The 23,316-nt window shown below is 41.0% G+C and overlaps 1 protein-coding gene and 1 long non-coding RNA gene across 13 annotated transcripts in view; both read left to right on the top strand.

The window, feature by feature from the left end:
• TRIM66 (tripartite motif containing 66) overlaps positions 1 to 5,498 on the top strand; it is a 47,102-nt gene extending 41,604 nt beyond the window's left edge. For all 8 annotated transcript variants that reach the window (XM_068685248.1, XM_068685249.1, XM_068685250.1 and 5 more), the window contains 5 exons: positions 867 to 990; positions 2,606 to 2,680; positions 3,835 to 3,987; positions 4,600 to 4,818; positions 5,151 to 5,498. In XM_068685248.1, coding sequence (XP_068541349.1) covers positions 867 to 990; positions 2,606 to 2,680; positions 3,835 to 3,987; positions 4,600 to 4,818; positions 5,151 to 5,210 — 631 coding nt within the window. In that variant the 3' untranslated portion in view covers positions 5,211 to 5,498. The remainder of the gene's footprint in view (positions 1 to 866; positions 991 to 2,605; positions 2,681 to 3,834; positions 3,988 to 4,599; positions 4,819 to 5,150) is intronic.
• A 13,056-nt stretch (positions 5,499 to 18,554) lies between these two features.
• LOC137857985 (uncharacterized) overlaps positions 18,555 to 23,316 on the top strand; it is a 55,743-nt gene continuing 50,981 nt past the window's right edge. For 2 of the 5 annotated variants that reach the window (XR_011097451.1, XR_011097449.1), the window contains exon 1: positions 18,918 to 19,229. This is a non-coding gene — a long non-coding RNA (uncharacterized lncRNA). Of the gene's footprint in view, positions 19,230 to 23,316 lie in introns of all 5 variants that reach the window. The other 3 variants (XR_011097450.1, XR_011097453.1, XR_011097452.1) reach the window with 3 other exon arrangements.

Here is a 23,316-nt window from a genome sequence, read left to right as displayed (position 1 = left end):
ACTTAAGAAGTGAGACTGTGTGAAAAATGTGCATTATTGGTGCTGTATAATTCTGAATTCAGTTATAAGTTTTTCACTTAAAGTGGGACCAAAGACTTAATTTCTGCCAAGGCCAAATAACTGTCTCAGCTGAGCAAAATACTTTGTGGGATATTAGCTTGGAGGTTCTGGCTTGTTCTTTCTGTTAAGAAAGCAGAAAGTTCCATAACTTGGCTTTTCCTTCTTTTCTCTAAGAGCTAAGTCATTATTAACTTTTTGTTTTAAAACACTGTGAAAAAATAGTTTTCCTTGTAAAATAAACTTCCTAGGCAATTAAATTCTAATGAATTAAATTAGTTCCTCTAACTAAACCTCTGTATTGATAGTTCTTCAATATACCATTGTCTTTGAGGTCCTGATGTTGCACAAGTTCCATCACTGTTCTCGTGAAATTATTATTTTTTTATTTTATTTATTTTATATTTATTATTTTTATTTATTTTTTTTCTTTTTTTTTCTTTTTTTTTTTTTCTTGTGACCCTACTGTTGGCTGTATTTCCTTTCCTTTATTTATATAAATATTTATATATTTAAACAGAACTTGAGTCAGTATCGCTGCACGCTTTACTGCTATGTAATTTCAAACACTTAATGTTTTGTGTTTCTCTTTCTCTGTAACCGAAAAAGTGTAATAAGTAGAATCTGGAATTACTACGCTTCTAACTACATTCAAATATCTTGAAGGACGTCTAATAGAATGGGCTTAAGATTACCTACAGTTGTAATACAAGTTAAGAATGAGAATTGTTTTCAAATAGTAATTTCTGAAGTTTGTTATTTGACAAGGTAGCTCACCAAATTTGACTCAATTTTTGTTTGTTTTGCAGGGGCGAATGGGTGTGTACGCTTTGCCGTAATCCAGTGAAGCCAGAGGTAGAATATGACTGTGAAAACACACGCTACGGCCACAGTTACAATGCACAGTATGGCCTTGATGATTATGATCAGAAGGTGGGAATAACTCTATACCCTTACTCTGTAGGAAAGGAAATATGATCTCAACATGAGACTTTGCCTCTTCATTGGAAAGTTGACTGTTTTGACTTGATTCCTTCTAGAATATTTCAGAGGATACTAAATACACCAAAAGTGGTGTTAATATTCAGTTATATCATTCTATTCTTTCTAGAAAGTCGCTGTTTAAATTAAAATGAATGTCATGCTATAGAAAAATGAACCTGGCAGATCTGGAATTCTCTTCTGCTTTTAACAGAGAAGTTGCACTCAGCAGCAGAGCAACCTTCCCTGTGTCAACTTTGCTTGGCACTCTGCCACTTAATCTCTCTTCTTCAAGACATGTGCCCTCTCAGCCATCTGTTTAGGCTAGTGGTAATGATATTTGCTGATGCAGACGCTTTCTGACTCTCAGTTGGCTTGCCATCATCTTACTGTCTTCATATGGACAATCGATCCCCTTCAGGATGACATGTAGGCCCTGTTAACCCAGCCTAGATGGAAGTTTATCCTTTTACATCCCCATTACCAGTTTCCTCCACCAAATCTCTTATGAAAAATACCTTTTCTTAAGTTTGATTGGTAATAGGAAGCCAGAAACTCCAAAGAGATGTTCTGAGTATGTTAGCGACAGCTGGCCAGGGAGGGTGAGTTCACACAGCTGCATGCAGATGCTGAGCTTGCCCTACACAAATGAAATCTAGGATAAGACATAAAGGAAACAGCAATTATTCCCAGAGCACTGCAGCTCATTGGCAAGGCTGAAGAGCCTAGCCGCAGCACTGCACAAATTCATCCATGCTATTTCCAGACCTGAGCGACCGTGTCCTTAAAAAGCTAGATGTAACTTCTGGACATTTATGTGATCCCTCATTGCATTGGGTACAACTGGCCAGAAATAGCTGTTATCTGGGTGTTGATTTATGAAGTTCTTTTTAGAAAATGGAATTTGTTAGAGACTTCTTAAGGGGGAAAATGTGGCTTATAACTATTTTGTAGTGCATTTCTTGTAATCAGTTTGGTGGGGGGGGGGGGACAAAGGAAGATTTTGGAAGAAACAAAGGAAGACCAGTATAAATATTTTGTAACTTAGTGATGATTAAACAGCTTACATCCATTTGTATGAATCATAGATCACAGAATGGTTTGGATTGGAAGGGAATTTAAAGATCATCCAGTTCCAACCGCATGCCATGGGCAGGGACACCTCCCACTAGACCAGGTTGCACAAAGCCCCATCTAGCCTGGCCTCGAACACTTCCAGGGATGGGGCAACCACAGCTTCTCTGGGCAACTTGTTCCAGCGCCTTACCACCCTCTGAGTGAATAATTTCACATGCACACAAAATACATTGCAAAGTGTTTCTTTTCTTCCATTTCTTTTACTATCCTCACTTTCAAAACTATAAAAAACAAAAACAAACAAACAAACAAAAAAGAGTCAAAATGTTCCCCTAGAATGAAGCATGCTATTTTGCATCAGAACTGTACAGGTTACATAAAAACTCCCTGTGTCAGTATGATTGATTAGCTAAGGGCACGAGTGAAACTCATTTGTTTTGAATTATTATTATTATTATTATTTTTTTTTTCTCAAAATTGGCTTCTCCAGAAGTGTGAAAAGCTGGTGCTTTCCCTGTTCTGCAGTAGTCTGAGCCTCCCATTCCATGAACCCGTCAGCCCTCTGGTAAGTACTGAACACATCTCCATTAGAGGGAAGCCAAAGAATACTCTGGTAGACCTCATGAGTTTCTCCTTTGTCTTCTTGAAATATATTAATTGCATTTTTTTTTCTAACTAACATTGCTTCCTAGGTGGGGGTGGCTGTTTCCCGCTTGCAAGTACTTTGAAGTGTCAGATTTGAGGCGGGTAAACACTGGCAAATGTTCTCAGGCCAGGTTTGAGTGTCAGTTTAAGACAATGGTATGAATACTAAGGGTATGTAAGGTGTTCAAGTGATAAAGGAAGTTGCATTAGTTTGACATTCTTGTAGTATTGCCAGAGGAGTGGTCTGCTTCTGAAATAACTCTGGACTCCCTGCTCCTGGCCTGTTGCACAAAGGCAGTCGTGACTGTGTTCATGGGAAAGTGTGGAGCCTGACTGCTGTTTCAGCCATGTACTCAGCTGTTAACTGGCTACTTTATGGAAGTTGTAGATTCATGTGATTTTAACAGGGGAACACAATGTGAGATGAGTTGAAGGAGAAAAATGAGAGAATAACAGGAGTGTTTATGTGAAAAAACAGTCCAAATAACTATAACTATATATATATAAAACAACACGTTCTAATAAAGCTTGTAATGAACTTACAGAACACATTATCTAACAAGTAAATTTTGTTCCAGAAACATTTATGGTGTGGGAAATCCTGGTAGCTGGTGCCATTGAAAAAAACTTTTGTTGAACTTTAGAAAGAGTGCGTAGTAGCATATTTTTTTAGTCACTCTTGGCAGACTACTACCCACAGTATCAGCTGCCAGTATCTCAGCACATTATTGTAAAAACTGCTAGGGGAAAATAGTAGCTAATTATCGATGTTGCATATATTATTGATTATGGTTTAATGATGACATTTATATCTGGGGATAAACTTTAGGAAGTGAAAATAGCAAAGTAGTCCCTGAAGTGTGCTATTTTCAAGACCAATATTGCAAGAAAGTATATACTTAATCAAAGCTAAAGGCATACAGGAAGACGATGTGCAAGTGTGGCTAGCAGATCAGAGCTCTCTTCCTTGCTGCAAGGAATCCTCTTCAGTGACTTCTGTCCAAACTACAAGCAGAAGTCTGGACAGGAAATGTTTTAAAAAGGTTACATACCTGTATTTTATTCTTATTGCAGGCTCGACATTATTATCAGATCATAAAAAGGCCAATGGATTTGTCAATCATACGAAAAAAGCTGCAAAAAAAGGACAAGTTCCACTATTCTGCACCTGAGGAACTTGTGACTGATGTGCGTCTCATGTTTTGGAACTGTGCAAAGTTCAATTATGTAAGTTTCTAATATATGTGGGTGAGGGGATACAACTTCTTGGAGGGTTACGCTTTCAGGCTGTCACAGTGGCATAATTCTATTGGTCTCATTAACATCAGATATTAGACTGGGATAAGCAGGAGGATTAATCAATTTTACTCTTGGAGTTACATAGATTTAATTTATTCATTTAATGGCAAAATTAAGATACACGCAGATCTGAGAACGGGAGGTATATATAGATCTCAAATCAAAGAGGACATCTCAGCTGACAACTTTCTGGAATGATGCTGAGTTTACTGTGAGAAGCCATGCTTACCTAGCAAAATAGCTAGGAAAATTCGGGTGCATAGAAATTCCTTAGCAATGGCAATGGCTATTCTTTCTAGTCCACTGCACATCTCTTTTTCTTAGAGGTGCAGAATCATTTCCCTTAATAGAAGCATCTGGTTTTTACTTACATTGTAAATGCAGAGGAGCTAATGGCCTGTAGAAAAAATGCAGAAAACTAAGGAGATGTAGCAGACAGAACCAAAGCGAGACATTAGGGTAGGGTAGGCATTTGTTTCTGATTGTTGATGATTTCCTTGTGCAGGTAGAATAACTGAATGGTTATTTATTCTCTTACAGCCAGATTCAGAGGTTGCTGAGGCTGGCCGATGCTTAGATGTATTCTTTGAGAGCAAACTGAAGGAGATCTATCCAGATAGGCACTTTCCTTCAATGCAACAGGATGACTCTGATTCTGAAGAGGTGGAGAGCCAGAATAGCAAAATGCCCCCCCAAGATTTTCAGTGGCCATCGTATGGACAGGAGTGCATTCAGCCTAAAAGAAGACGGCGCCACGCTGTAAGATTGCAAAAACAAAAGCATTTGGTTGCTAAGTGGCCACCCTGCTAATTCTGTTTACAGCTACTGATGGGAAGTTTTGACAGTGCTGTCTGGGAAAACTGTCAAGCTTCTATCACAGAGATGTGATCAATTCTACAGTTTTATGTCAAGATCGTCTCAGTGGAATGAATTGTCAGTTGTGTATAAACGCGTGAGAGTGAACAAGTGAAGTCTCTCAGGCCACACAGTTATCTTCCTAGCAGAAAACTGTCAATTTTTTTTTATTTTTTATTATTTTTTTTTAAGACTAAGCTCTCTAGCTATTCATTGTTTGTTTCCTTTGTACACAGGAAAGCGAAAAAAATAAAAGAATGATGTTTCAGCCAGCTAACAGCCTTCCTCAGGTATGACCTCCTGAAGATACCAGATTAACTGTGAGGAATCCAGCAGAATAACTGACAGAGTTAAGGTGTGTGGGAGGAAAGCAAAGCACTAGGGCTGTTAATTGAAATTCTCCTATCTGCTGACCATATGCCTTATTTCTACATCTTGTGGATAGCTAACAGATCAAATGTGTTTCAATCTGTCAATATTCCATCTGTTAAATCATGTATGTGTTTTGCAGTGTTTACACTGAAGTACTAATGTTTTGGCGATAGGTAATCACGATTAATAATAAAAGTAACATGCTAATAATATTTAACTTTGCAGTATGTTTTTATAGTCTGTTCAACATAGCATCTCTATTTTATAGAACACAGGTAACCATGTAAAAATCTTATAATGACAGTGAATTTTGGCCGTGCTTTGTGATAAATACCATGTGTGGTCATAAGACATAATCCTGTTGTCTTATTTGATGATTTTTCTAGGAGCTTGACTCCTCGAGGCCCACAGGATACAGTCTAATGTGATTATCTGATTAGCTGTTTCTTTTGAAGCAGAGCATTTTCATTAAATCACTAAAGAGCTAGTACTAAAAGTGCTAATTTTGAGGCTCATTGTGAGTTGTTTCTGAGTGCATACTGGATGCTGGGTTTGCAAGGAATGATTCTTCTGGTATCTAATTCATGCTCTGTAAAGCAGTGTGGGATTTCTTGGGTCCCAAAGGCAACATTTTTATACAACCCAAGCGAGTTGGTTTTCTTTAAAGCAGATATTGGACTATGAATAGTCCAATAGTTAACTATGAAGCACCTAGGTAATTAAGAAGCAATTTACATGGTTATAGAAGTGCCTATAAAATAATATTATATATTCCAGATTTTCTCTTATTTCTGCTTATTTCTTGTAGTTGTGATTACTAGCAGTGCTAAAAGATAATGATAATGTGTGCATGTAGAAGTTGATACAGGATGAAAGGATGTCTAAGCTTTTGTTTTCCTAAGTTCCATGATGTATTGGCAAAACAACACCAATGGCTGACAGAGCAACTTTGGAGTTCACTTGAGCAAAGGCTAGCATGTAATTTTAAAGCCTGAAGGGTGGGATAGGTAACAAGACATGACACCTGATCAAAGGGATGGTTTTCAAGCTGCTTTCTACCTCTTCCAGAAGAAGGTGAGCCAGATCTTCACATGGCTGATGCTTTCTTGCCATGTATGTGAGGGGCATCTTCCTTGTTTGAGCTCTGCCCAGCGGCGTAAAGCTGGGCTGTTTTCTGGCTTTGTGAGAGAAGAGTTGTTGAAGATCTCATACCCAATTAAAGTTAATTTTAATTGGCTTCCTGTAAATAAAGATGATATTTTCAGCATAGTTTATATGGGCTATTTTGTCTGGTAACCATGTATGTTATTTTAGATAACACTTTAAAGTAAAAGTTTATATATGAAACAATAAGATGTGAATGTCATATTCTACTATCTCTGTGACTTAGTTTGCCATTAACTTGGTAGTGAGCTGACGTTTTCTTTTGTTTGAAAAAATAAAATTCTGTATATTATAAGACGACTGGAAAACTGTGAGACCAAGGGACACTCTTTATATTTTCTGTATGTTAATTCCTGTGTTTGCTTTCTGTCAAACTCATATTCTCAAAACAGTAGGTATCTTGGCATAAGGAAATGAGTGCAGGTTTGTAACTGAAGTAATCATGCTTATCTCTGCTACAGGTGTCAGCTTCTTTCAGTTGGCAATTAATTCCGCCACCAAAGTCCTATCTTTTAGCATTAATAGTACAAAAATGATATGCTGCATAGCCTTCAGCTAGGGGCAAAGGTAGAAATAAAAAAGACTAATTGCTTGTTCCTCTTTTGCTGGAAAAGTAGAGACAGGAACCTACTTCTGTTTCGTAAAGGCTGTAAGTTTGTTAACTGTACCATTATTTTTGGAGAATGCCTGTTTTAATCAAATGTATCAAGGATATATCATATCTTTATTAAAAATAGAAGCATAACAGTTTATGACCATATATAAGATATTCTTCGGGTAAGTTCTGGCAGGACACTATGGCCTGAGCACTCTTAAGGGTAACTTGTTTTTTTTGTGATTACTTCTCTAAGACATAGCAACAGTTTTAAAAATATTCATAGTCTTTATGTCATGCTGGTAAGCAAAATAAAAACTGAATTCATTTTTTTGACTTCACCTACTTTCAAACCCAAGTCTGTGGGTAAGCAACTTCAGAAAGCACTGCATGTTGTAAGAATAACGTTATCCATTTCAGAGCTTGCCTTGAAATTGCTGGCTTGATATGTTCCTGCTGCTAGGCACCACACCACAAGGATATATAAATTCTTAGACTCTGTTGAAGTCAAATTACACACTGGTACTGGCACTAAGGGGTATGAAAGGAAGGATCTCCCTTCTAAAATCAGACAGCCCGTGCAGCCCAAACAAAGTGATAGGTTATGTAGTTACTTTTTCTTCTGTCATACAGCCTGTTTCACAAGTCAGAATGCGTAGGAAGGAGAGCAAGGAGGAATCCCTGAAGTATTCCACTGGAAGCACAGCTGAAGCAAATGTCAAGAAAACTGTGGAAACCCCCAGCAAATACACTAGGCTCCTGGAAATGCAACCAAGGTCATAATTTTTCCTTTTATCTTTAGTAATGGGTTACATATAGAATGGGAAAATCCTCTTCATGCTTAAGCAGTTGGAATAGAGAATAATTGCACTTCAGTAAGAGGTCTGTTGAAGAAGAATTTACAAGCTATGCACTTGACTTTCATTCCCCTACAGACAATTTCAAAGATATACTTCTAGTACCATTAGAGCAGAATGAATGACACTAGAGTTAATATAAACAGGTATTTAACAATTTAGTTTATCAAATGATTGCATGTTTATATATGTAATGTGCTTTGCTGAACAATAAAATACATGAAATGTATTTTTGCATATCAATCTGAAATTTTTGCTCTGACTACACCTGCTTTCAAGTAATACACAGATTATATAGTATCATTTATTACTTACCAGATAAGTTGTTGATAACTAGTGATGGCAAAGCAAAATGATTACAAAAGCCATTATGCTAAAACTAGAAAGTAGCTTTCTATTTGTGCTGGAATTTTCGGTGCCAAATAGGTATTCTGCCTTTTTGTTTTTCAATTAGTACAAGTTAAAATCAAACACTCTATCAAAAAGTAGCAAAACAATGCTTGAAGTTTAAATTTATGTATATGTTAAATGGCCAGGAAACATAACGCTTACTACTGAGATGAAAAAACTATTTTAGTATATTTGATCAGAAGGAATCATAAAAGAAATGCTAAAATTGAACATGCTAGAAATTGAAGAATTATGGAATAACTTAAAAAAAAAAAAAAGTCAGATGTTGCAAGTGTTTTTCTATCAAAATTGGTTCCTCCCAGTTTGGTTTATTGTAGTATAAAACCAACAGCAGCACCATTCTAACCTGGAGGCCTACTGGCTTAAGGGATATGAAGTCCCTCTTTCAGTGGATGGGTTACAGCTGTGCTGCTCTAAAGACTTAATTAAGATAAATTAAGAAATTAAGACAGATATCTCTTTTCAAATAAAGGTAACTTTTAAAAACAATATAAACAGGAAAAAGTAGATAAACTTTTGGGCGTGCAATTCTTTCAAGCGTGAAATACAGGCAGTAGACTTCAAAACTAAATACTAGCTGAGTTTCTCAAATTTAATTGGTATCAATGAGATAATAGCTATGAGAGCCAAAATAAAGATAGATGGTAGTTTTGAGCTATGGAGGATGCACACCTTTTGAAGCTATCTTGCAGATCACGAGTAAGAAATGAGAGGTGAGAAATAGTTTTGAGAATTTTGAGAAATCCTGTTCTTTACTGAATGTTCATGAACGTCCATTTTAGTGTGTAGTCATGTGTATTTTCAGGAGAACACTTAATAAACTGGATGAAGTTTATGTTGGAATATAGAACCAAAAGATGTCTTTGTTGTGAGAAGAGTTTTACCTGTGGTGAGAGTACTTCTGGTGGAGATGAGAAATTACAATATTCAAATCTGTTGTCAAATATTTAGCTCTCTTTGCTCCATTTTGGTTCCTGGTATCTGAATATGAGGTTCTTGAACTTCTTCCTGCACAGAATGTAATTTGTAACTTGGTTCCCTGTACATTATATATCACAGTATATTTTTCTGTAGAAAAGCCCGTTTTAGATTAAGGAGATAGAATGACATGCAGGTGTTTTTCCCAGAGCAAATAGGGTGGGCAGCATCTGAAGGTCAGGGAGTGTTTTTACTGCTCTTGGAGAGTGCTTCAGATGGTTAGCAGTTTTATGGAAGTAGCAATGCTGTGCTGTGGATTGGTAGTCTTTAAGTTACTATTTTTGATCCTGATTGTAATGCCCAAGACAATTATGTCAGTTCAGAAGTGTTCTAGAAGCAGTCAGATACTGAGACAATGATTATTAAATTTGCTGTGAACATCAGTGAGGGAATCCAGGTTTCCAGTACAGATGATAAAGATGTCACTTAGGTCTTTTAGGCATAACAGATGCTATGTTCCTACATGTTCTGTGCTGAGATAACATATCTGCCCTTTATTCCAACACTCCCTTAGCCGATGTTCTGTGGTGAGCATTGCTTGCCACACTAGAATGACTTTTTGACAATGTTTCTCATTAACATTCATGTATTCACTTTAAATTAATATATATATTATATATACTTATACACTGACGTTTGGGCAGCAAATGAAGCATACTTGAATGTTTTTCCTTGTTTGCTTATCAGCCTGTTCTTCCTACTGATGAAGTCGCTAAGAGCAGGAGTAGTTCTTACATCTCTTATAAATTCAGTATTTGCTCATTATTCCATGATATCCTCTTCTGAGAAACTGTGTTGGTGCCATTTCATTTTTTACAGCAGAATTCATAGAGTATCTTGATGTGGTACAGATATTACAGATATGGGATGCACAGGGAATTTGCAAGATCCCTTATGGGAAACATACAGTGAAAACGTGGTAAGATATTAAAACCAGATATACAGTTTGGAGCATACCTCTGAAAGAGGGTGAGATTTTCTCCTGTGGATAGATGTTACAGATTTAGCTGGTTGCCACGTTTTGTGGTCAGTCAGTGCCTGACCTGAAGTCACTGGGCTGAACTCCTCTCCTGGCTGAATAAACAAACACAGCATTCCAAGTGTTTCAAGTGCTGAATTACTTTTGTAGACACTCAAGGAGCTTAACCTTTGTTTTGGGCCCAGCAAATGTCAGCATAGAGCAATCATGAAAAAGCACCAAAACAAGCGCTGTCTTCAGGCATTGGAAGTAGAACAGGGTAAAGTGTTGCATTGGGAAAGTAGGGAAGTGGGGTAATGGGATATTTTATGTAGCAATTTCTGGATTGTACTGCATTTTGTAAGTTAATTCTATAAATAATCACACTTTTGCTATTTCTTACTGTTTTAATATTTCTTTCAGCAGCATTAAAACACTTTAAGCCAAGCAGAGTTTATGCACATGTTGTGTATTCTGTGGTGTAACACTTCTGAATTTACAGATCACTGGGCCAAGCTAAGCAGTCCTCTCCTGCAGCTGAACAGCAAATGGAAAACACCCTTAATCTCTAATGATGAAAATATTAATGTGATGAAACAATAGCTATAGAACCAGCAGACAATGCAGAAGTGTTCTGTAAATCACGGAAGTTAAACAAAAAACTTAGAGGATGTTTTATTCTACTGCATATAAGAAAGAAACAATATAGAGCTTAGATAAAATGAAAATCAATTCAAAATTCATCCTAACTTCCTACTCAAACTCTGTGCTGCATCTTATTGTAAATACCTCAGGCACCTGCGGTATATTAACACATTCAGGTGGGATTCAGTTTATGATAAATAACATTTAAAAATTCAGTGCTTTAAGTAAACACTGGGAACTCCTCTGTTTCTTCTTCCTTGTGGTCTCCGAAGGCTTTAGAAACATTTATAAACTGACTCCCTTCCATCCGTGTTTGTGATGTACTTATAAATATGTCCCATTTGTAGCAGTGAAAAACAGCATGATAGGCTAACAGAATAAGTGAGTGGGAAAGATGCAAATTGAATATAGCCCTCAGACCTCATTGCAGATGGTCTCATCTCAGACCATCTAGCAGTGTTACATGAAAGAACTGTGGAACATTTCCGGCTTAAGACCCAAGGCAAAAACCATTCCTTATGGAGGAGGGTATTCAGCTCTTAGCATCTCCAGGCCTGGAGGGGTACTGAGAATCATGCAACCCTTTTCTTACCTACATGGAGGTTTCACCCAGTGAAAAGAATGGGGCAGTGCTCAATCCACTGCTGCAAACCTACCGCTGTCTAACAACACACAGTCACATTGGCCTGGGTAATATGGGTCCTATAACTGTCATCTCTGGCCAGGTGAGGTTATCTCAGAGTTATTACAAACAGGATGGATTTTCTCCAGAGAATGAACCTCATAAAGGCTTACCAGAAGTAATATTCCCTACCATTCAAGAAAAAATGAAAGTCTTCATCTTCTTTTCTGATCTTAGAAATGTTGCCGACGGAAGGAAGACCCAGCACATCAATATGAGTGAACAGTGAACTTCAACTTTAATGGATAGCTCAGTCGTCTTTTATCTAGTTTGAACATAATCAACTCATACATATTGCAGAAACTAAGCTCAGGATTGGTTAACACTTCCCGGGCTTTTCAGTCTGGCCCTCCTTCTTTTGGCTACCTGTCCCACCTTAGGGACTTTCCCGATGGCCCAAGGGCATCGTGTCCTTGAGCCTGACTGGCTCTCAGCCAGCTGCATAGGTGCCCAGGCTCATGTGAGTTGAGTACGGTGCTTCACCAGCCCATTGTCTCCCAACTGCTCAACATCCACATGTCCTGCCTCACTTAACGATTCCTCCACATGAGGGCATCTTCCAGGCTGCTCCCAACACAGCTGCCTTTGGCCACGCATGGGCAACTCCGTCACAGAGGCTGGCTGAGGTCACAGTGGCCACCACTGCCCCGCCTTTGCTCGGGACCCTATAAAAAGCCCCCCCTGCCACTGGCCCGCCACTCGCTGAGCTTCTAGGCACTCTGAGAGCCAACTTGTGAGGCTAAGAAGAGCCAAAGCAGCGAAGCGAGAGGCAGCCCTTTTTGGTGTGAGCAGGCAGCTATGCAGTCGCAGCAAGCACCAAGAAAGAAGGCAGCTGATGCGAAGGAGAAGCATTATTGGTGGAGGCAGAGCGCTGGCGGCACAAGTGACACCAGTGCCCGAGGATGGAGCTATGGCATGCAGCCCACAAACACCTATAAGCGCTACCATTGGCACCGCAATGACGCAGGGAACGGGCCGGCCCCTCAGCCCACAAACACCTATAAGCGCTACCACTGGCACCGCAACGACGCAGGGAACGGGCCGGCCCCTCAGCCATCCAACAACAGGGGGCCTGCGCCTTCCCAGCGGCACAACGGGGGCACGGGGAGAATGCAGCAGCATCAGGCAGGCGGCCGTGTGCAGCACAGCCATGCCTATGGTCCACAACAGAGTGCGGGACCCAGCCACGGCCATAACAGAGATGGCAGCATCGGACTCACGCGTGGAAACCAAACACACAGTGGCATGGCACCGAGGCGTGAAAGTGGACAACCCTCCGGTTCAGCACCCCGGTCTCAAAACTTCCCAGATGGAAGGCACACTGTGCGTCCTGTGCCAAGAAACCATGGACTCGGTCATCAGCCACTCCAGGTCATGCACGGTCCTTCTGACAGACAACACGGCAACAGCGGGTCTGCGCCTTACTACCATGGGCACAACGGCAGCACGGGGAGAAGGCAGCAGGACCAGGCGGACAGCCGCAGGGAGCACAGGCACGCGTATCGTCCATACCACAGTGCGGGACCCAGCCACGGCCAGAAACAAGATGGCAACATCGGAGCCGCGCACAGAAATCAACCTGACAGCGCACGTAGGCGTGGAAATGGACGACCCCGTGGTTCGGCACCCCAGCCTGGAAACCTGACGCATGGAAGGCATCCTGTTTGGGCAGTCCCAGGCAAGGACTGGCTGAGCCTCCTGCCCAACACTGAAGAACCCATGGAAGTGGAACCTCCAGCAAACGTGGACGAACCAATGGAAGTGGACATACCTCGGCCAGAACAGGCATGGGACTACCGCGGTGCATCTTTGCTCTCTGCTCTCCGTGCACAAAAACGGTGTCGCAGGAGTGTCCGGCCAGCCCCCTACTTGTTGTCGCACAGGCTCCATGCCAAGCATTAGCTTGGAGCCCCCAGACACCATAGACATGCCGGCAATAAACCATTCTGTTGCCAATTCTCAGGGCTTGTGTGAGTACCTTTTTCCCATCCCCCAGCCCTTGTGCCAGAGGTGGCATCCCTTCTGCACAGAGCCTCGTGGAAGAGCACAAGAGAGGCCCCAGCTTCCTTTGGGCTGCTGCACTGGGGTGACAGCAGGAGCCCCCAGGGCCCACAGTGCACCTTTAACATTTGTGAAAATAGACCGAGGGGTGAAAATAGGAGTGTGTCAGCGATTATAGGTGGCTAGTTTCTTCTGTTAGCAGTGAGTTTCTGTATCTGAGTAATGGGTAATGACAGACATGGAGAAGTCTGAGGTACTCAATAACTTCTTTGCCTCTGTCTACACTGGTAGGCGATCTTCCCAAGTCTTTCATTTCCCTGAACCCGTAGATGGAGGCTGGGGGATCAAAGTCCCACCAACTGTAAGTGAAGAGCAGGTTGGAGACCACCTGATGAACCTAAACAGGTACAAGTCTATGGGACCCGATGACATGCATCCCAGGGTCCTGAGGGAACGGCCTGATGTAGTTGCCAAGCCTCTTTCCATCATAGTTGAAAAGTCCTGGCAGTCAGGTGATGTTCCTGGTGAGGGGAAGAAGGGAAACTTCGTGCCCTGTACTCTTCAATGATTAGGAAGAAAAAAAAAGAAAAAAAAAAGAAAAAAAAAGAAAAAAAGAATGGAAAAAAGAGCACTACTCTTCAACAATTAAAACAAGTAGGAGACGTTTCTTCTCAGAAAGAGTGGTCAGGCATTTGAACGGGTTGACCAGGGAGGTGGTTGCATCAACATCCCTGGGGGTGTTAAAGTAAAATTTGGACTTGGCGCTTAGGGACATGGTTTAGTGGGTGTCATTGGTAGTAGGGTGATGGTTGGCCCAGATGACCTTGGAGGTCTTTTCCAACCTTAATCTTTCTAGAATTCTATGACTTGATGATTCTAAGATACTTAAGATATTAAACATATAATACTGTGTGCCTGGCTAAGAAAAATTTGCTATATCATCAAGGGGGAGAGAGCAGCTTCCCCAGAAGACAATTCAGAGGAGACAAGGAGACCGGTGTTCCACATCACCATCAAGAGAATTGCAGGCTAGCCTTCTAGGCATTACAGTTAGGTACTTCATGGTGGTCACTGTAGAAATATTTTTGCAACTGGAAAATGGACAACACCCCTTAAAAGTAGCTGAGGTTCTTCCATAACATGCTAATAGACAGACATTGCACAGGCAGACTAATCTTGTCCTTAAAGCATGTCTCCAAGTTAGCGGGATACCCAGGCCTCTGAAAGTGAAATAAGTCCAGAGCACATCAGGAGTCCCTCGGCAGGATGGGAAAAAATCCAAAAGAGGAAAATATTAATGAGGTACAAAATCTGCTTTCTACATTCCTTGCAGCATGGCTACTGTCTAATGGCTTTTGAACATCACAGATGCTTATGACCTTATTGCTCTTTACAGATACCTCAAAGGAGGCTGTAGTGAGGTGGGGGTTGGTCTGTTCTCCCACGTGCCTGGTGACAGGACGAGGGGGAATGGGCTTAAGTTGCGCCAGGGGAGGTTTAGGTTGGATCTTAGGAAGAACTTCTTGACCGAAAGGGTTGTTAGGCACTGGAACGGGCTGCCCAGGGAAGTGGTGGAGTCACCATCCCTGGAGGTCTTTAAAAGACGTTTAGATGTAGAGCTTAGGGATATGGTTTAGTGGGGACTGTTAGCGTTAGGTCAGAGGTTGGAGTCGATGGTCTTGAGGTCTCTTCCAACCTAGAAATTCTGTGATTCTGTGATTCTGTGATCTTGAGCCAAGATGACCTGACATGGGATCACATCGTGTTGGACATGGTCTTACTTGCTCCTTAGGAAGCATGGGCTGGGGATGATTGTAGCTCTCAACAAACAGTGTTTCTGAATTGTGAAATCTTAAGCGGTTGGCCGGGATGCAGCAGTCCTTCACGCATTTACGTTGCAGATAGAGTGACGTACAATTTCTTTCAGCCTTGCCCGTTGACCTTTTAATTTTCAAAGTAGCCTTTTCTCATCTTGATCAATACAGGTATTTTGGATTCTGGTGCCAGAGGTGAGGGAGGGGGCCTTTGTTCTGTTTCCTTGGGGGGGGTGGATTGCTCTATTTCAAATGCATTTGCACAAAAATCAGGAAGGACATCTGAGGCGGGATATCAGGATGCACAGAGGCGTACTGGTGTTGTTTACATCTAATGGATCTGTTTAGGTGTGATTTGCTAAATGATTGCAGAGAAGATCCACAGTAACTCACTGTGCTTATAAGAGATGAAAATGCATGTTGGGAAACAAGGCCAAAGAAAGCTCAGTGTGATAAATACAGAGCAATGTGCCGCAGCCCTTGTTCCGCATCCAGCAGTATCTTCACAAAGGAGTGGCCGCCCTGTTGGTTTGGCAGTTTGGTGGGGACCCCTGGAATGGATCTAAGGATGGTGTGGGAAACAGGACTCTGAATGCTCGTGTTAACATCATGGCAGCAAAGTACTGAGTGTTTTAAATGTTATGAAGCAGCATGCGTTACCTCTTCAAGCTGAACAAGGCAGTGTGGTGAATGGGGAACTCAACCTCTGTACTGATGCTCGTATGCATCAGTTACCTCGTAGCTGATGGAGATCATCTTGCTCGCCCTGCGCTCAAAGCAGAGCACAGTCCGAAGAAAACATTAAATTCTGACTTTTAATTTGTGCTCATTATGTTGGTAGGAGGATACGAAGGCTGTTTGCTTCTCTCTCCAGCAAGCCATCACCATCAGTGCATCCCGTAACCTCTGTGTAAAGTCCGAGCTGTGGCCATACCCTTCAGCTCAAAAGGTGAGAGGGGGAGCAGGGCTGCCACGGCACACGGCAGTAGGCGGTGCGTGACCTCCCTGCCAGCCTGTGGCCGGAGGACCACCACTCTCAGATCTCACGCAGACTTGCCTGAAGAATCATCTTACCCTTTGCTGTCACTCCGGGGTCTCTCCTTAAACTTACATCCATATAACTGGATGCTCCATGCTGTTGCAAGCATCTCTTTCCAAACTGCTGGTTGTTACTGTAGTTTTATTTGCAGTGCTGCTGTACTCCTGTGTTTGTAGCACATCTGCTGCTATATTGTGAGTGCTGTTCTCTAATTCCTCCCGTCCTGAACCCAATTTGTTATACTCAAAAGGAAATCCATGAATTAAGGTTTTCTATGACATGTAGAGCCTCACTTGATGATACCATCTCTTGCATCCCCTATTAGGGTTTCAGTTGAGTTGGCATGTCTATGAAAACACCAAATCAGATACAGTAGGAGACCAGATGGTTGGTGTTCACAGCTTTTATACTCTGCAAGAATACTACCTAAGTGTATGCACAAAGAGATGGCAGAGACTCAGGACCCAGTGGTAATCAGTGCAAGTCCTGTCACGGAAGCTAGCGAAGAGCAAACAGATCCAAGATATTTCAGCAGTGATATTGTGTACAATGTGAGAGCTGCTGCTGTGAGGCTTTTACAAGCCCCATTGTCCCTACAGGACACTCATCATAGCTCTGAATAGGACAGGAAAGCAAAAAGCCTTATTTTCTCATCAAGCACTGAATTCAAGAAAGATACCTTAGGTGAGATCGTGTCATTTGCAGTGCTCTATACGACGGCAAAAGTTTGGGGCCCAAACTAACAAGTTTTAATGTCATTTGTGGTCTAAGTAACTACAAAAGAAGTTTAACAAAGTGTGGAAAAAAGAGTAGAAAATTGTCATTAAAGAAAACACTATCAAACTGCTAGGATACAAATGCAAAATTAAAAAAAAAAATAATCTCTTGTCTTTTCTGTCATCACAACGTTCAGTTCTTGAAGATGGTCTTAGATTAGACGTGATTAGACGTTGAATGTTTCTATGCTTCTCTGTTACACTGGTGAGAGGATCGAGCCTGAGCTGGAAAATGTTGCGTGGAACATGTGGAACAAGGTAGATGAGGCTGCAATTTGCAAGGTCCTGCGGTTTTGCCACCTAACCTAATCTATCAAGGGGGCCTAAAAGCAAATGTTCCTGTAGCAGCGGAACAAGGAGTGATGGCTTTGAGCAAATGGAGGGAAGACTTAGAGTAGATGTGATGTGAGGAAGAAATTCTTCACTCAGAACACAAAGCGCACATGGAAATTAGGGCTGAAGATGCACCTTGCTTCTGTTCCTCTCTGTAAATTAATGTTAATTACATACAAATCAGTGTTAGACATAAACCCAGGGCACAGGATGGGAGGTGCAGGGCAGTCCCTGTGGCCAAAGCCTTTCTCCCTGGCAAGCCAAATGGCCCGGGGGACCCAGCCCCAGAAAAGGGGCCCTCAGCCCCCCCAACCCTCCTCCTTCCTCCACCTGAGGGTGTTGCCGACGGAAGGAAGACCCAGCACATCAATATGAGTGAACAGTGAACTTCAACTTTAATGGATAGCTCAGTCGTCTTTTATCTAGTTTGAACATAATCAACTCATACATATTGCAGAAACTAAGCTCAGGATTGGTTAACACTTCCCGGGCTTTTCAGTCTGGCCCTCCTTCTTTTGGCTACCTGTCCCACCTTAGGGACTTTCCCGATGGCCCAAGGGCATCGTGTCCTTGAGCCTGACTGGCTCTCAGCCAGCTGCATACGTGCCCAGGCTCATGTGAGTTGAGTACGGTGCTTCACCAGCCCATTGTCTCCCAACTGCTCAACATTCACATGTCCTGCCTCACTTAACGATTCCTCCACATAGAAATACCACAAAAACCTCTGCAGTGCCAGTGTTACTTGCTGGCATGAGTTTGCTGGAGAAGGAAATCACAGCAATGATCTTTTGAGGTGACAACCTCACCACTTGTTTGTAGCTCTTGCATCATGTTTAAAGGTTTTCCCAGACTGCTACTGCTGGGCTGTGTTGCATCATGCCAGCCGAGCCCTGCGCAGTGGGGCCAGTAATCCCTGGGATACATGCAGCACCTGAGCTCCCTCCAGCACACCCTTCATCCACTCTCTGGATGACTAATACAGCAGGAGGTATTTAATAGAATGAGAATACATTTTTTGTCCTTTCACTGGTTCTAATCAGAAGTTACTGTAAATATGAGTGTGTTTATATCAACAGAACAAAACCTTCTACTTCTCGGGCTAGAGAACAGGAAGATACCTGAAAAATTACTCTGATTCTGCATTTATTGCATTTTATTGCTTCCATATAATGTATGTTTGCTTTACAAATAAATTTACATTGATCACATCACCTCTTCACAGCTTTCAGTCCTGTAGCACCCTTCTTATTTTGAGTTACATTCTCCAGCATTATTAATTCAGTAGTCTGTAATTAAATGATTGGCTGATCAAATTGTTCCCTCCAGAGCACCTGTGTAAATGCATTGAAGACTGATTGATTTAACTGAGGTCACTCAGCGATAGTTTAGTCTTCAAACTCACTGTTATGAAAGATGAGAAACGGAGAGGAACATGTCTCAGGAGGGAAAGACTCTCTGAGCTGGGGGCAGGAAGACTGCATCTTTTAACCTTGGATATTTTTTCTTTTAATTCCCGTGAAGCAGAATGATTACGAAACCAGAGTCCCAAGACCACACAGACTGTTGTGGTTTATTACTTTACAGTGTCAAAACTGCAGTTCAGATTTAAAATTACATCACGGTAATCAGCTGGTTTGCATTCTGTCACCATGTGAGAACAAAAGGAAAATTTGAGTGTGAGGGTGTAAAGGTGAGTAAACACAGAAGGGGATACTGTGGGAGTGGTGTTGCATTATTCTTATTTATTTATTTCATTGTATTTGTTTTTGTCAGAGAAGTTGAGTGTCCCTTCTGTTTTCATAAGATCTGCTTCCACATCTCATATGCAAAGATTAAGAGGCTTACGCAGATGTAAAGTGTTGGGGGAGATGAAGGTTTTCACGAAGGTTGTTGTTGGGTATGTTTGTTTGTTTCTTTTTTTTTTTAATATTCATTGGTTATCTGTTTGCAACCAAATGAGTGTTTTCTCAGGTTCCTCAAAAGCATTTAGCTAGCGGTCACTTCCAGAGGTGGCAGCACAGGCTGGACGGATCAGTAGGCTGGTATGATGCAACAAACTACGTTTTTTTCATTAATCCCTTTGGACCAAGAGACACAGTGAGGCTACCTATTCCTCTCCGGTAAGGGAAGATTCACCCCCCTGTGGTAAAGCGATGTACAGATCTGGTACGTAGGCTGCTAGGTTGACTATCAGATATCAGAGCTGGTGCCTCCAAAACAAGGCAGTTGGCTCCCTCTGCTGATTTGCTACGTGATTATAGCTGTCTTAAGCAACAGGCGCTTTTCCTTTCGGTCCCAGAAGTTCCAGTATCGTTACGCCTTGTGTTTTTGATGTGGTTTCTTTCCCTGTGAAGCAGCTACCAAGCTGTATGGTCCCCTCTAGCTTAAAAGCTGTACAGACACAGATTAATATACGTATTTATAGCAGAGAATCAAACTGTAATGTGGCAGCTGAGTATTTTAGGTAAGAACTACATAAAACTATAATTACACCCATCTGTTCCCCTTAAGTATCCTGTAGAAAACAGTTAGTGCTTATATATCTTTTGATAGCTCTCTCTCAATTTGGTACTTTGGGGAAAGAGGAAAATGAATTTTCACCTTTATTTTCTTCTAGAAAAAGATAGTGCTTAAATTCAAATATATGAGAGAACAAAGCTGAAAGTGTTTGTTAAATGAGCTTTATTTGTATATTGATAGTGTCAAAACCTAGTAGAGTTTTCCAAAATTCTAACACTTATGCAGTGAAAACAGAAAGAACAGACAATTTTTAATAAAGCTGTGGCTATTGTGGCTATATAAATAGACATTAACAATAAATAAACACACAATATTTCTTAAAAATGCACAGAATTGCATCAAAGCTATTGGATATAAAACCAGCTTTCTAAAGAGCTGTAAACTGCATTAAGAAGATACGCAAATAAGCCTTACTATTACGATCTGGCTGTTATGTGATCATTTAACTAGATTCACAACTGGGGTAAATCTGTGAAATGTGGGGATTCAGTGAAAGACTTTGAAAGACCATTTTCCAATGTGGCAGGACCGATGCAATGACTCCGATGCGTGTCTATAGCCCAAAAAGGAACTGATGTGAGACATTGTGAAAAAGGAAACTGGACTAAGGGAAATTGTCTACTTGTTTTTGTTTGTTTGTTTTACCACATATTGATAACCATTTTAGGCATGTTAGTGTTAGGATAGATTATATTGAACGCTTTTGAAAAGGGCAGTTTGTAATAATTTGACAATCTGGGCACAACCAAGTTACTTAAACCTAAGCTCCTAGTGTCTTTTGAAGTGTTCTCATGTATAGTATCACTTGGAAGTTACTGTGAAGTCTGAGTGATTTTTTTGAACACATTTGAAGGTACCTGAGACTTTCAACAGAAAAATGAAGGTAACATGCACTGTCTCGCCTACAGATACCTGCATTTGTCTTTCATATATGTATCTTTTGTGTCATGTACCTACATGCACCTTTCTCATTGCACAGTGATGAAAATTGCTGAGCATACACTCCAGCTGTGTGTTGACCATCAGTGCTAGGCAGTATAGTCACTTCATCTGGGATCTTCCGGATTTTCTGCAGTTTCCTAGAAAGCATCGTATTAAACTCACAATTCCACCTGCAGTTGCCACTGGCTGTTGCCCTGTGTGTTCAAGGGAGTGATGTCTACCAGCTGTCCCTTGGCAGGCTGCTGCAGGTTACATGGCACCAGTAGATGGAGCTAAAGGATCCCGATCACTAAAGAGACGGTAAAATTGATATAGAAGGTGCAGGCCAAAATTTTGCCTTTTTCATGTTTGCCCTCTGCTATGCCATTTTTATTTTTCCTCCTGAATTAGCGTGCATGGAGAAATTAATATAAGTGGAGCACTTTATAAGATCTGAGAAATCAGGTTGTCTAAAAAAAATTAGATGAGCGTTGCTGTGTGCCTCTGTCCAAATGATGCTTCCTGAATTTCACCCATTGTCAGTGACACTGCAGCTCTAAATGTCATGTTGTCACTGCTATGGCAATTAGTTAAAGGTACCAGCACTTTGTAAGCTTGTTAGGCTCTCTGCTGTGAAAGATGTAAAATTCCTGCATATCCGTAAATGGGCTCTTATTAGAAACATGCTATTGTAAGATAAACTGCATCATTTTAAATCTCTTGTAATTGTTTCCTCTGGTGCTGCTAATGACAGGGGAGACTGGTGTTACTTTATCTACTGCATATGTAATGCCATACCTATCTGAGACAAAAATAACTTTCTGCAGGCCCTAAGGAGACAAGCAGATATATTCACACACTGCAAGATAAATATTTAGATAAATAGAAATGATATCTGAAGCTATATCTAAAGCATTCCCATGGACTTTCCTTTAGTACATGCTTAGCTGTGCTTTGAACAGAATCCAGTTAAGTAGCACAGAGGAGTGAGAGCTTTCAAAAATTCCCTTCAGATAAAGACATTTAAATGTCTCATGTCAAACATAATTTGACCTCAGGGGTTGCAATCTAGTCCTTAATAGGCATTTCTCACCCTTGAAAAAACATCTGGCATTTGAAACAATGCCTTCTTTTGAGAACTTTGGCTTACTGTTGTGGCATGAAGGTTGTGTTGTACTGACTAAGAGGAGCACAGCAACTTTCACAGTGATTCCTCGCTTCTTATGTGACTCTCCCTTGTATTTAACATTTCAAACTAAACAGATGAAATGCAGCATGAAAAAGTGTTGTTTTCTGTGCGAGACTTTGATTTATTTTATCTTTTATCCTTGTTGTCATATTACGGGAATATTGAATGCTTAATCTCATTTTAACTGATGCCTTTATTTGACAGGCATCAGTTGGTCAGACAAACTTGTGTTGGTCTTGAGTTTCCTGGCAAGGTACATAGACAATTTCAACTTGAACCTTTCAATGGAAGGAACGCTGACAATTTGGTGTGTCTCTTCTGTACAGGCTACCAAATGAAAAAAAAAAAAAAAAACACAACAAATGATGGACCCGTATGAGACTGTGATCAAGCCAGGCCAGCTCAACCCAGACACAATGAAGGCAAATTACAGCACAGGCAGGCTGGGAGCAACCACCAGAAGAGCTGGAAAAGGTTGTATTAAAACCTCTCAGATCTGAATAGAGGGATTACTCCTGGTTATAAAAAGAGTCCACACATTATAAGTGTGCAATTACTTCAGAAGAGCAATTCTGCTCTAATTGACCCAAAAAGGCAGTTAGCCGCTCAGGCAGCTGGCTGGGGACAATGGGGCCGAAAAGAAAAGAAAAAACAAAACAGCCCTGCATAAGATTAGATTACGTTTTTTTATTACCCACATTAAACAAAAACCTCCTGCCTTTACTCCAGGTGACTGCTGGGTGGCTGTTTGAGTTGTTCTTGACTTGCTTTCCTGGGGGTGGTGCAGCATGCCAGAAATAATGCGATTATTTGACAACTGTGGATCAGAACATAAAGCTACAATGCAGGTATCTTAGAAGAGTTGCTCTTGATTCACAATCCACAGGTGTCAAACAGGCAATTTTTCTTCTGTAGCTGATTTTATGTATGACCTCTTCTACTGGAAGTAGACTGTCACAGACGTACCTAAGTCTCTCTCACATCAGGCTCCACTTGTTGTGATGTGTTTTTTCTAAGACTGAAACTGAAGTCATCTGGATAGGATGCCTGAAAGAATGAATACGATGGTTTAAGTAACTGGGGTCTTCCCAAGCTCCCAGGCTTGTCAGATGTTGAGGAATTTAAATATATTATCTGAAAAAAATGA

The sequence above is a fragment of the Anas acuta genome, chromosome 5 (genome assembly GCF_963932015.1).
Source record: "Anas acuta chromosome 5, bAnaAcu1.1, whole genome shotgun sequence".
NCBI lineage: Eukaryota > Metazoa > Chordata > Aves > Anseriformes > Anatidae > Anas > Anas acuta.
The sequence above is the reverse complement of the archived record's forward strand: the minus strand, read 5'-3'. Positions and strand labels throughout refer to the sequence as shown.